At 52.9% G+C, this 13,696-nt stretch overlaps 1 protein-coding gene and 1 long non-coding RNA gene across 2 annotated transcripts in view; one reads left to right on the top strand and one right to left on the bottom strand.

Annotated features, from left to right (window-relative positions):
* Positions 1–13,696, top strand: part of LOC141727740 (uncharacterized) — a 572,619-nt gene that overhangs the window by 417,953 nt on the left and 140,970 nt on the right. The gene's annotated exons all lie outside the window — the stretch shown is intronic.
* LOC141727762 (olfactory receptor 14A16-like) lies at positions 12,152–13,084 on the bottom strand. The gene has a single exon (XM_074534046.1). It carries the CDS (start codon positions 13,082–13,084, stop codon positions 12,152–12,154), a length of 933 nt encoding a protein of 310 aa, XP_074390147.1.

Consider the following 13,696-nt stretch of genomic DNA (forward strand, 5'->3'; position numbering starts at 1 on the left):
CCAGAAGGCGAAATCCACACAGCCCCTCCCCCCCACCGGTTCGGGAAAAAATTCCTCGGAGAGAGGTGGAAAGAACCTGTTTATTTGACTGGCCCAGCACCCCCCAGCACACAAAATGAAAAATAACAGATGACACCGCTTTGAGAAAGATGACAAAATCAGAAAGTCTCTTTCGGGGGGGGGTGGTTGCTCTGTTCTCAGTCCCTCCAGCGCTGGGGCAGCTGCTGCAGCAGAACCTTCGGTGTTCCTGGGTCCCAGTCCGGAGCAGTTTCGAGATGGTCACAGAAACAGGAGAGGAGAAACAGTCCAGGAAGCAATGTGGACTGGTTAGCTAGAACTAGCTAATAAGCAGAGGCAGAAAGCAGAGCAGAAGCAAGAGCAGAAAAGAGAGCAAGCAAAAGCAGCAAGTTGAAGCTGGAAGTGAAAAAACAGCCCTATGTACCGCTTGTCTCTGGGTCCCTGATAAGAGAAACCCAAACAAAACTTCCACTCTTCAGAGCCGGTCTTAAAGGCACCGAACAGATGAATGGGGATATACAAGCATCATAATGTCACCCCAGGACATTCCACCCCTTATCCCCATATCATTCTTACCCCACAATCAGATCTCCCTGAGGTACACATCGTGTTGTACCATCTCTTTGCATTATCCACCACGTGCAACCTGGTCCCTGAGCAAAGACAACCCCATGAATGGGTTTGTCTGTACTCGAGGCAGAACTGATCCACACAGTCTTCCCTAACAAACCTCTGATATGTACCACTGGGACTTTGTCTCCTTCTATTACATTCAGGGACTCAGACTGGGCAGGACCTGCTTGGTTGGTGAAACCTCAGGTGTTATCTAACCAGGTGGCCTTTGCCAGATGCTGCTCCCAATTCTTGAAAGATCCCCCACCCAAAGCATTCCACTGGGTTTTTAGTAGTCCATTGTACCTCTCCACTTTTCCTGCAGCTGGAGCATGGTAGGGGATATGGCACACCCACTCAATGCCATGTTCCCTAGCCCAGGTGTTGATAAGGCTGTTCTTGAAATGAGTCCCATTGTCTGACTCGATCCTCTCAGGGATGCCATGTCTCCACAGAAGTTGCTTTTCCAGGCCCAGGATGGTGTTCCGGGCTGTAGCATGAGACACAGGGTAGGTTTCCAACCATCCAGTGGTGGCTTCCACCATGGTCAGCACGTAGCGCTTGCCCTGGCGTGTCTGGGGCAGTGTGATGGAGTCAATCTGCCAGGCCTGCCCATACTTGTACTTGGACCACCGCCCACCGTACCAGAGGGGCTTCACTCGCTTGGCCTGCTTGATGGCAGCACACGTCTCACAGTCATGGATAACCTGAGAAATACTGTCCATGGTTAGATCCACCCCTCGGTCTCGTGCCCACTTAAAGGTGGCATCCCTGCCCTGATGGCCTGAGGCGTCATGGGCCCATCGATCAAGGAATAACTCTCCCTTATGTTCCCAATCTAGGTCTATTTTGGACACCCCTATCTTTGCAGCTTGGTCTACTTGCTCATTGTTTTGGTGCTCCTCATTGGCCCTACTCTTGGGTACATTGGCATCTACATGGTGGACTTTCACAGGTAGCCTCCCTACCCTGGTAGCAATGTCTTTCCACTCACCAGCAGCCCAAATTGGTTTCCCTCTACGTTGCCAGTTAGCCTGTTTCCACCTCTCCAGCCATCCCCACCGAGCATTGGCTACCATCCATGAATCAGTGTAGAGGTAGAGCTTTGGCCACTTCTCTCTCTCAGCAATGTCTAGGGCCAGTTGAACAGCTTTGAGTTCAGCAAGTTGGCTTGATCCACCTTCTCCTTTGGTAGCTTGTGCAACCTGTCGTGTGGGGCTTCCACATGGCTGCTTTCCACTTCCGGTTCATCCCTACAATGCGACAGGAACCGTCAGTGAAAAGAGGGTAGCATGTTTCCTCTGGGGGCAGTTGGTTATAGGGAGAAGCCTCTTCAGCACGTGCCACTGGTTCTTCTTCCTCTTCATCTGTGACACCAAAATTCTCACCTTCGGGCCAATTTGTAATTGGACCTCCAAAATTCCAGGGCAATTCAGTTTGCCTATACGGGCGCGCTGAGTGATGAGAGCAATCCACTTGCTCCATGTAGCACTGGTGGCATGGTGAGTGGAAGGAACCTTGCCTTTGAACATCCACCCCAGCACTGGCAGTCGGGGTGCCAGGAGGAGTTGTGCTTCAGTGCCTATTACCTCTGAGGCAGCCTGGACTCCTTCATAGGCAGCCAGGATTTCTTTCTCTGTTGGAGTATAGTTGGCTTCAGACCCTCTGTAGCTTCGACTCCAAAATCCCAGTGGTCGACCCCGAGTCTCCTCAGGCACCTTCTGCCAAAGGCTCCAGGACAAGCCATGGTTCCCGGCTGCAGAGTAGAGCACATTCTTCACCTCTGGTCCTGTCCTGACTGGGCCAAGGGCTACTGCATGAGCAATCTCTTGCTTGATCTGGGCAAAGGCCTGTTGCTGCTCAGGGCCCAACTGGAAATTGTTCTTCTTGCAGGTGACCAGGTAGAGAGGGCTCACGATCTGACTGTACTCAGGAATATGCATCCTCCAAAAACCTACTGCACCCAAGAAAGCTTGTGTCTCTTTCTTATTGGTGGGTGGAGACATTGCTGTGATCTTGTTGATGACATCTGTAGGAATCTGACGCCGTCCATCTTGCCACTTCACTCCCAGGAATTGAATCTCACGAGCTGGTCCCTTTACTTTGCTCTTTTTAATGGCGAAACCAGCTCCCAGGAGGATCTGGATAATTTCCTTCCCTTTCTCGAACACTTCCGCAGCTGTGTTCCCCCACACAATGATGTCATCAATATACTGCAGATGTTCTGGAGCCTCACCCTTTTCCAGTGCAGCCTGGATCAGTCCATGGCAGATGGTGGGGCTGTGCTTCCACCCCTGGGGCAATCGGTTCCAGGCGTACTGCACACCCCTCCATGTGAAGGCAAACTGAGGCCTGCATTCTGCTGCCAGAGGAATGGAGAAAAATGCATTGGCTATGTCTATAGTGGCGTACCACCTTGCTGCTTTGGACTCAAGCTCATACTGGAGCTCTAATATGTCTGGCACGGCAGCACTCAGTGGTGGAGTCACTTCATTCAATGCACGATAGTCCACAGTCAATCTCCATTCTCCTTCAGATTTTCGCACAGGCCAAATGGGGCTGTTGAAGAGTTAGTGGGTCTTGCTGACCACCCCTTGGCTCTCCAGCTCTCGGATCATCTTATTGATGGGGATCACAGCATCCCGAGTGGTCCTATACTGCCGTCGATGCACTATGGAAGTGGCAATTGGCACTCGTTGCTCTTCTCCCGTCAGGCATCCTACTGCAGATGGATTCTCAGACAACCCAGGCAAGGTGTTCAATTGCTGGATGCCCTCTGTCTCTACAGCAGCTATTCCAAATGCCCATCTCAGTCCTTTTGGGTCTTTGAAGTACCCACTTCAAAGGTAGTCTATGCCCAAAATACATGGGGCCTCTGGGCCAGTCACAATAGGATGCTTCTTCCACTCATTTCCCGTTAGGCTCACATCAGCTTCCACCAAAGTGATATCCTGGGATCCCCCTGTCACACCAGCAATAGAAACAGACTCTGTCCCCACATGTCTTGATGGGATTAACGTGCATTGCACACCAGTATCGACCAAAGCTTTATACTCTTGTGGTTCCGATGTGCCAGACCAACGAATCCACACAGACCAGAAGACACGATTTTCCCTGGCCTCTACCTGGCTAGAGGCAGGGCCTCTCTAAGCCTGGTTATCATTATTTCCCTGGGTGTATGTTTTGGATGTTCCTTCGAGGGGATCAGACATGTCATCATCATCATACCTGGCCGTTCGGCTACGGGCAACTGGAGCTGCTTTCCTCCTGGTGGCTTCCTTCAGTTCACGCACCCGTCGTGCCAGAACAGCGGTAGGTTTCCTATCCCACCGTCTCATGTTTTCCCCACAATCACGCAGGTAAAACCAAAGCTCAGCTCATGGGGTGTATCTTCTCTCACCATCTGGGAAACGTCTGCCTTGGATACCGGAACCTCGGATCTGTACTGCTGAAATTTGGAGAAGGTCTTCTTTAATCTCCTCTCTAAGCTTCTTATGGTTCTCCTCTATCTTATCCTCTAAGTTCTGCAGACGTGTTTCTACTGCTGCGATTCTGGCATGTGTCGGGCCATGTACAGCATCTGCATATGCTCGGAGCTTCCTTGCCATGTCAAGCACAGTCTCACCCCTCTCATCCCTCTTCATGATGGCTAAAGCAGAGGCATATTCTTGTGGCCCGAGTCGTACGAGTTTTCGCCACATCACAGACGTGCATGGTACTAAGTCTGGGTTCCTAGTTGTTACATCATCTGAGAAGATAATCTCAGCCATGGCCATTTCTCTCAGGCGTTGGATCCCTTGCTCTATTGTCTTCCACTGAGTCTGCTACATATAGAGATCATCTGCACACAGGTATCTTTCTGCCACACTTCTTAGGACCCGTTCCCAGAGGCTGTGAGGGTTAGCCCCCCTCATCATTCCTTGGTCGATAACAGGATCCTGTGACAGGGATCCCAAATGCCTGGCTTCAGTGCCATCCAAAAAGGTAGCCTCGCCTGCAGCATCCCAGAGACGGACCAGCCAACTAATTATGGATTCATCAGACATTCGAGTGTAATCCTTCCGTAGGCCACGAAGGTCCTTCAGGGAGAAGGACTCAGTATTGGCATCTGATCTTGCACCTGCTGCTTTGACTCCTGACTTTACGTCAGGAGGCACTGAGGTTCCTTCTCCTGCATCATCATCATCATCATCATCGTCCACTGGTTGATTGGTCTTGGCTGTGCATTTCCCACTTCTAGTGCTGGTAGCAACAGCCATGGGTTTAGCTGCTGGCTTCAAGCCTGGGCTGTTGGCTGCAGCCTGAGTCACCGGGACAGTTGCTGATTTATCTCCCTGCCCCCCTGCCTCTGTCTGCTGCCCTAGAGTATCTAGCAGTGTGCGATAAGCATATGCCAGGGCCCAGCTCACTGCAATGACCTTCCTCTCCTTAGGCTCATCCTGGTACTTCTCTTTCAGATATTTCCCCACTTAGCTGGGTTCTGAATTTGTTCATGGGGAAAATCCCACACTATAGGGTCAGAGAATTCCTTCAGGATTTGGCCCATATCCTCCCATTTCCCACATCACTTAGGATTTTCCACACCTGGGTCTACTCCTGAGTCAGGGGCCTCATAAGCCCGTCTAGAAATCTCAGCCCTCATTCTAGAGAAGCAGCAGGCTGTATAGAGGAAGGTTACCAGATTGAATACCAGGAAGATGGTTTCTTTAACATTCAGGGGAAACTGAACATCCTTCACTAGTGATACAACTGATTCATAGGAGAAGGAGGAAAGCAGAGGCTGAAAAACCTCATTCCCTCCTGCTCCTCCTGCAACAAACTGGATGCATAACCATAGCCATGAACCATTCATACCTGGAGCAGACCCCAGCATGTTTATAAACTTCTTGCACATTATTGCCACCAAACCCAGCAGGATAGCTATTCTGGTCACAGCCCCTCTGATGTAAAAACTACATATTAGGGGCAATACTAAAGCTATTTCCAGATAAGAAAATAAACCTAGGGACCAGAGAGGTATTAAAATCTCAAAAAACCGTAGGGACCAGAAATGCATGCAAACCTTCACATAAATAGACATTATGAATCCAAAAAGCATGGCTATTAGCTGATTTAGACGAACACAGAGTAATAGCAGCCAAAATGCAGTCAAAACAGGGTTTTTCCACTCTCTCTCGAGCCCCACATTTGGGCGCCAATATTTTTACCTGGTTTAGGGCAAATTTGTTAAAGAATCTGTAAAGGAGGGCCCCTCCAGAAAGCAAAACCCACACGGCCCCTCCCCCAACCGGTTCAGGAAAAAATTCCTTGGAGAGAGGTGGAAAGAACCTGTTTATTTGACTGGCCCAGCACCCCCCAGCACACAAAATGAACATTACCCGATGACACCGCTTTGAGAAAGATGACAAATTCAGAAAGTCTCTTTCGGGTGGTGGTTGCTCTGTTCTCAGTCCCTCCGGCGCTGGGCAGCTGCTGCAGCCAAACGGTGCAAACTCTCAATGTTCCCCGGTCCCGGTCCGGAGCAGGTTCGAGATGGTCCCAGAAACAGAAGAGGAGAAACAGTCCAGGAAGGGATGTGGACTGTTTAGCTAGAACTAGCTAATAAGCAGAGGCCAAAGCAGAGCAGAAGCGAGCGCAGAAAAGAGAGCAAGCAAAGCAGCAAGCTGAAAGCAAGAAGTGAAAAACAGCCCTATGTACTGCCTGTCCCTGTGTCTCTGATAAGAGAAACCCAAACAAAACTTCCACTCTTCAGAGCCGGTCTTAAAGGCACAGAACTGATGAATGGGGATACAAGCATCATAACGTCACCCCAGGACAACCACAAACCCAGTCCTCTTCTTTTTAAACAAAACTAGGGGGAGATGTTGCAGTGTAATATCCTGTTTTAAACTTCTGGGTCCCTTCTCCAGGTGTGCCAATACCTCTCTTCCCCTTCCCCCCTCGCCCCCTGCTGGGCTGTCAATCAGTTTTAACATTCCAGCAAGGCGTCGTGTAGTTTGTCACTTTCAAAGGATGCCCCTCAGGCCTGGGGGTCATTGGCCTATCTAGGTGTCCCTCGTCCGTTGAGACCCTCCCCCTCCCACCAGGTTGGTGGCTCACCTGTCCCTTACCTCCCCCTGGAGCTTAAAAGGTAATCAAGCCATGCGGTCGGGATTCTGTTGGAGCTGTTACCACGATTCAGACATCTGTGACCATGGAATAAAGCTCTGGATATTAACCCTCCGGCAGAATCCGTCTCCTTCCTCCTCACCATAGCCTGAAGCCTTCCCTCCTGAGGTAAACGGAGTTCCTAACAAGCCTGGACTTCTTTCAGTGCCTGCTGCAACCTCCAGCAAGCTAAAGGTGTCTCTGGGGTGAAACACCACAGTTTCCGCCTTTGGCCCAGCAGCAAGGGTCAGACAGGCCCAGGCACAATCTACCTGGTAATATTGGGATTCATATTCCAATAATACTGGAACTGGCTGGCATCATAATGGGATTGACAGGAATAGTACTGGGAGTATCTGAGAGTGGCTGAGTTCATACTGGAACCAGACTGGGAGTGACTGGAAAGGTGCTGGCTATGACTGGAACCATGCTGGAGGTGACTGGGAGCAACTGGGCCCACACTGGGAGTGACAGGGAGTCACTCTGAGCATGACTGGAATCATACTGGGAGGATCTACAAGTGACTGGGATCATACTGGGGGTTGTTGTAACCATACTGGGAGTGACTGGGTGCAACTGGGATCATCCTGGGAGCCACTGGGACTACAGCAGATGAGAATGGATCCTGATGGGGGTTACTGGGAGCTACTGGGCCCATGCTGGGAGGAAAATGTGGACACACTGGGAGCAACTGGGATCATCTGGAAGATACTGGAAGCATGCTGAGGGAACTGAGACTATAACTGGGATCATATTGGGAGCAACTAGGACCTTACTTAAGGCAACTGCCAGAAACTGAAATCATGCTGGAGGCAACTGGGAGGAACTGGGAAAGACCGGGATCATTCTGAGCTAACCAGAACATTACTGGGCACACTGGGATATACTGGGAGTGTCTGTGACCATAATGGGTGGACTGGAACCACACTGGGAACAGCTGAGACCATGCTGGGGGCAACTGGGAGTGAGTGGGACCATGATGAGAGGGACTGGGACTATTCTAGGGAAAACTGGGATCCTACTGGCAGGAACTGGGAACAACTGGGACTATTCTGGCAGCAGCTGGGATCATACTGGGATCACAGTGGGAGCAGCTGGGTCCATGCTGGCTGAGACTGGGATCACACTGCAGGTGACTGGAATCATATTGGGATTGACTGGGAGGGGCTGTGGGCAACTGGAATCAGGCTGAAGGCGACTAGGAGGAAGTGGGAATGACTGGGAGCATGCTGGGGGTGACTGGGAGAGACTGGGAGGCATGAGGATCATACTGGAGGCTACTGGGGTCATACTGGCATTGACAGGGAGCAACTGGGAACACACAGGGGGTGACTGGGATCACACTGGGAGTGACTGGGATCATACTGGGATTATAGCGGGTGTCAATAGACCCTGATTGGGGTTACTTGGAGCTACCAGACCCATGTTGGGAGCCGACTGCACACACACTGGGAGGAACTGGAAACAACTGGGAATGACAGGATGCATGCTGGTGAAAACTGGGATGTCCTGGCAGTGACTGGGATAAAACTGGGGGCAGCTGAACCATGCTGAGGTAACTGGGAGTGCCTGGCAATGACTACGAGAATGTTCGGGGCAACTGGGATATACTGGGAGTGTCTGCGACCATGCAGGTGGTGACTGGGACCAAACTGAGCCACTGGGAATGTGCTGGGGGAAATGGGACTGTGTTGGGGGGCAACTGGGGGCAAGTGGGAGTGACTGGGGTCCTGCTGGGAGAGACTGGGATTATACTGGCAGTTACTGGGACTATACTAGGGGCAACTGGTAGAACTGGGAACACACTGGATGAAAGTGGGAGCAACTGGGACCACGTTGGGGACAAATTGCATCAAAATGGGGAATGACTGGGAACAACTGGGCTCATAATGGGAAGAAGAGGGATCCTGCCAGGAGTGAGGGGAAGTGACCAGGATCATCCTGGGAATGACAAGGAAACTGGAAGCACACAGGGGCAGCAACTGGGCTCATGCTGGGAGCAGGGCTCCTGGACAGGATAGATGCAGGGGCCAAATCCAACAAGGTGAGGTTTCACAAGTCCAAGTGCCAGATCATGCACTTTGGCCACAGCAACCCCTGCAGCGCTACAGGCTGGGGACAGAGTGGCTGGAGAGCAGAAGGGCAGAAAAGGACCTGCTGGGACTGACAGACAGCAGGCTGGACATGAGGCAGCAGTGTGCCCAGGTGGGCAAGAAGGCCAATGGTTCCGGACCCGGATCAGCAATGGTGTGGCCAGCAGGAGCAGGGCAGAGATTCTTCCCCTGTGCTCTGCATTGGCTGGGCCGCACCTCAAGTGCTGTGTCCAGTTCTGGGCCCCCAGTTTAGGAAGGACATGGAGGGGCTGGAGCGTGTCCAGAGAAGGGCAACAAGGCTGGGGAGAGGTCTGGAACACAAGTCCTGTGCGGAGTGGCTGAGGGAGCTGGGGTTGTTTATCCTGGAGAGGAGGGGGCTCAGAGGACAAAAGGCAGTGCCAGGGCACAGTTTAACTTGATGATCTCCAAGGTCTTTCCCAACCCTGCTGATTCTGGGATTCTCTGGAACCCCCCTTGGAGCACTTGCACAATGAGCCCTGGGCCTCCTCTTGAGAAGCTCCAGCAGCCCAGGTCCCTCAGCTTCTCCTGCCAGCCCCAAAGCCCATCCTGTCAGTCCTGCAGAGCCTCTGCAGCTCCTCCTGTTCCCAGAACAGGGAGCCCCAGAGCCAGACACAGCAGCCCAGATGTGCCCCCCTGGCCTGGGGTGCCTCTGGCAAGGGAGCAGCACCAGGCACTGCAGGAACCTGCAGACAATTCCTGCAGCACTTGTAGGATGATCCTGCTCCCCAAGGGACGTTCCTATGGTGGCAAATCAGGAACTGCAATGGGGAGTGGGGCCAGAGAGGAAAGGGCAAACAGGGATGGGCTGTTTGCAGTGGAGGGGAGAGGGGTGGGCAATGGGAAGAAATTTGTTTCAGGAAGAGGAAAGAAAGCAAAGGTGAAGCCAAGGAAATGCTCGGGTCAGTTTGGGGGTGGCTGCCAGGCTGCCCTGGCTCTGAGCAACAGCGTCTGCAGTGGCACAGGAAACTCCCAGCTGATGGGAACAAACTTTCTGGCTGACTGCAGAGGCCAGGACAAAGCTGAGTGGTTTCCCTGGTGTCCCCCAGCCCTTGCTGGCCCCAGGGGCTGATGGCATTTGTGCTCCCTCAGGTTCATGTCCCCACACCAACAGCATGGGGGTGCTCCCCCTGCTGTGTGCAATGCAAACAGGGGCTGCTGAGCCAGTGCTGCCGTGTCTTTGCCTGCAAGGATGGGGCACCTGTGTGAGCTGGGGGAGAGGCCAGGGCTGCAGAGGGGGGATGTTGTTGGCAGCTCCATCAGGACGCTCTGGGACGCTGCCCTGGGCTGTGCAGCGCACTGGGGATGGATCAGCCCCTGCTCTGCTGCTCCTTCCCATCTGCCCCAGGGCCCTTGCAGAGCCCCAGCCATGCTGTTTGCCCCCAGCCTGCCCACGGCCAGCCTGGGGCTGCTCACGGGGCTTTTCTGTGCTGAGCATTGGCCTGGCTGTGTTCTTGAGAGAGCCTGGGCAAGGAGCCTGGAGCCCCCAGGCCCTGGGCTGAGGCGTCAGCGCTGCCCCAGCAGTGCCCATGGCCTGTCCCTGCTGCAGCCCCAGCACTGCCACCCCCAGGGCTGTGCCCGGCCCCGAGAGCACTCAGGCCCTGCAGCAACACCAGGGCCACCAGGGCAGCGGGGCAGGGCCACGGCAGCAGCACTGGCAACACCAAGTGCTGCTGCTGCTGGGCACAGCTGCTGTGCCAGCACTGATCTGCCCCCAGCTCTGCACACAGACATTGCTGCTGCAGCTCCAGAGAAGGCAACAAAAGCGTATCTCTGTAGAAAACTTTGCTAGGAGATCCTTTAGTTCATTTAAAGCCACTGAGAGCACAGCTCCTCATAGAAACAGGCTGTGGGTCACAGTAAAGGAGATGGGAAACAAAATGAGAAATGGCACGAACAATGTGTCATGGTTTGAGCCTGGCACAGAGCCAGTGCCCCCCATGAAAATGCCTCACCCTGGTGTCTGCTGTGAGATGTGACCAGGAATAAGCAAAACAGGCTCTAACTTAAACATAAAGACCACTTTATTACTTAAACTACAGGAAAATAGGGAGAGACTATAAGGAAAAAAGAAGAAAAGAATTGAAAACCTTACAAAAAAACCATTTTCCTCCTCCCCACTCCCTGACTTTCTCAATCCAATACATTCTCCCAAAACACCCGGTACGACACTTTAGTATACTCAAACATCAGTTCATGAAGAGGAAAGGAGTCCTTCTCGTTCCATAGGCTTCTCCTGGAAACACACTGAAAACCTCGTGTGCTTCTCTGTTACTTCGGCACCGCCCGGGAAAAAAAAGTCCTTCTGCCGCTTGTAACATTGTCCTTCCATGCCCAGTGCTCTCACCACCGTGCATGGACTAGAGCTGCTTTTAGGGTTGTCTTTCAAGGATGCTTTGTCTCACTCCAAAAAGGCACAGTCTCTGCTTTGGGACATCTGTCCCCCCCATATTTTTCCAACCCCCTGGGGCCGGGGGGTCCTCACGAAGAACCTTCCTGGTTTTGAGGCACTGCCTCCCCCTAAATGCAGTCTGTGTCACAGGAACAACTGAGTCCATAGCCACGAGAAAAGTCCAGCCAAAAGGCCACTCCAAATCATCTCTCCCCATCCAATCATCTCCACATCTCATCTCTTATCTCCCTTCTTATTCAGCTTCGAGGAGGATTAGCATTTTTGCAAGGCCCCAATCATGCAAGAAAGGGTTAAAAGTTTTCAGTCTCTGTCTGTCCTGGGACGAGATGATACTCCCACACGTGCTGCTGCTGCGGCCGGCCGCTCTCCCTCCCGGGGGGGGGGGGGGGGGCTGGCCGCTCTATGTCTCTTGGGGCTCCGCCACCCTTCCATCCTTGAAAGCCCCTCAACCCCCACCTCTGTCCAGGCCCCAGGCCTCCCGCATGGCGGCCCCTCCCCCGCCCAGCAGCAGCGGGCCGGGCGGGGGAAGAGATCTGACCTCTCCGCCCGACGATGTCCAAAAGAGGAAGTGCCAGGGCAGTGCCTTGCTTTTAACCCCTGTGTATTCTCGGAGGTGTGTCCAAACCCCACTGGCCACACCGGACGCCAGTCTCAAACCCAAAACCTTCATTGGTTTGACCACAGCTTCCCAGAATTCCCACTCCTTCCTGGTCAAACCATGACACAATGACATCTTTTTGTAGACAATATTTTTAATTAAAACACAGATAAAGAACCTCCAAAGTGAAACTAACAAGAAGTATTGAAGATTACTTTTACTACAAGTGATTGGCAAAAACAGGCCAGTAGTTTAATGTTTCTGAAAGCATCCAGTCATCAGTTCGCACATGGAAGCCTTGAGCTCCTGGTTCCTCAGGCTGTAGATGAGGGGGTTCAGGGCTGGAGGCACCACCGAGTACAGAACTGACAGGGCCAGATCCAGGGATGGGAAGGACATGGAGGGGGGTTTCAGGTAGGCTAAAAAGCCAGTGCTGAGAAACAGAGAGAGCACAGCCAGGTGAGGGAGGCAGGTGGAAAAGGCTTTGTGCCGTCCCTGCTCAGAGGGGATCCTCAGCACAGCCCTGAAGATCTGCACATAGGAGAAAACAATGAACACAAAGCAGCCAGAAGCTAAACAGACAGCAACCAATGAAATCCAAATTTTTCTGATGGTGGACTGTGTGCAGGAGAGCTTGAGAATCTGGGGAATTTCACAGAAGAACTGGCCCAGGGCATTGCCATGGCACAGGGGCAGGGAAAATGTATTGGCTGTTTGCAGCAGAGCACTGAGAAAGCCACTGGCCCAGGCAGCTGCTGCCATGTGGGCACAAGCTCTGCTGCCCAGGAGGGTCCCGTAGTGCAGGGGTTTGCAGATGGACATGTAGCGATCGTAGCACATGATGGTCAGGAGAGAAAACTCTGCTGAAATGAAAAATACATACATAAACAGCTGAGCAGCACATCCGGAGTAGGAGATGTCCCTGGTGTTCCAGAGGGAATTGTGCATGGCTTTGGGGACAGTGGTGCAGATGGAACCCAGGTCGCTGAGGGCCAGGTTGAGCAGGAAGAAGAACATGGGCGTGTGCAGGTGGTGGCCGCAGGCTACGGCGCTGATGATGAGGCCGTTGGCCAGGAGGGCAGCCAGGGAGATGCCCAGCAAGAGGCAGAAGTGCAGGAGCTGCAGCTGCCGCGTGTCTGCCAATGCCAGCAGGAGGAAGTGCCTGATGGAGCTGCTGTTGGACATTTGCTATGTGTGTACATTTCAACCTGCAGAAGGAGAAAATACAGGGACAACTGGGGGGAGATTTCTCTCAGAAAAGTCAAAGCCCTTTCTCATAAACCATTTCCTGCCACTGAACGTCTCTCCCTTGTCTGTGTCTCAGAGATCTTCCTTCACCTTTGCTGCTGGAGCCCTGATTGCTGCTGGCCAATGTTGTGTGTGGAGCTGGACCTTGGCCTGTAGGACACCTGGGAGTCAGCCCAGACTCCCAGTCAGTGCAGGGCAACAGTGAGGGCAGGGGCCAGTCCAGGTTTTGCAATGTGGATAGAGATTGTTCCCCTAATGCAGAGGAGCTGCCTGGGTGAATGGATGGGGATTGCAGGAGGCAGAATGAGAGATTCTGCTGCATCTGGGGAGAACAGAGAGTCCAGGGAGGCAGGAGGATTGTCTGAGGCTTAGTGCAGACTGAGGGGAGCTGCTCTGTCCCTCTCTCCTGTTCCAGCTGCCCTGGACTTGCACCTTTCTGAGATCCACTCCCGTGTTACCCTCGACAGCCAGGAGACTCTGCTGAGAGCAGAGGGATCCCTGGCACACAAAGTGGCTCCTGCCTTTCCCAGAGTCAGGAGAGTGGGCTCA

This window comes from Zonotrichia albicollis, unplaced genomic scaffold, assembly GCF_047830755.1.
Source record: "Zonotrichia albicollis isolate bZonAlb1 unplaced genomic scaffold, bZonAlb1.hap1 Scaffold_254, whole genome shotgun sequence".
Lineage (NCBI taxonomy): Eukaryota > Metazoa > Chordata > Aves > Passeriformes > Passerellidae > Zonotrichia > Zonotrichia albicollis.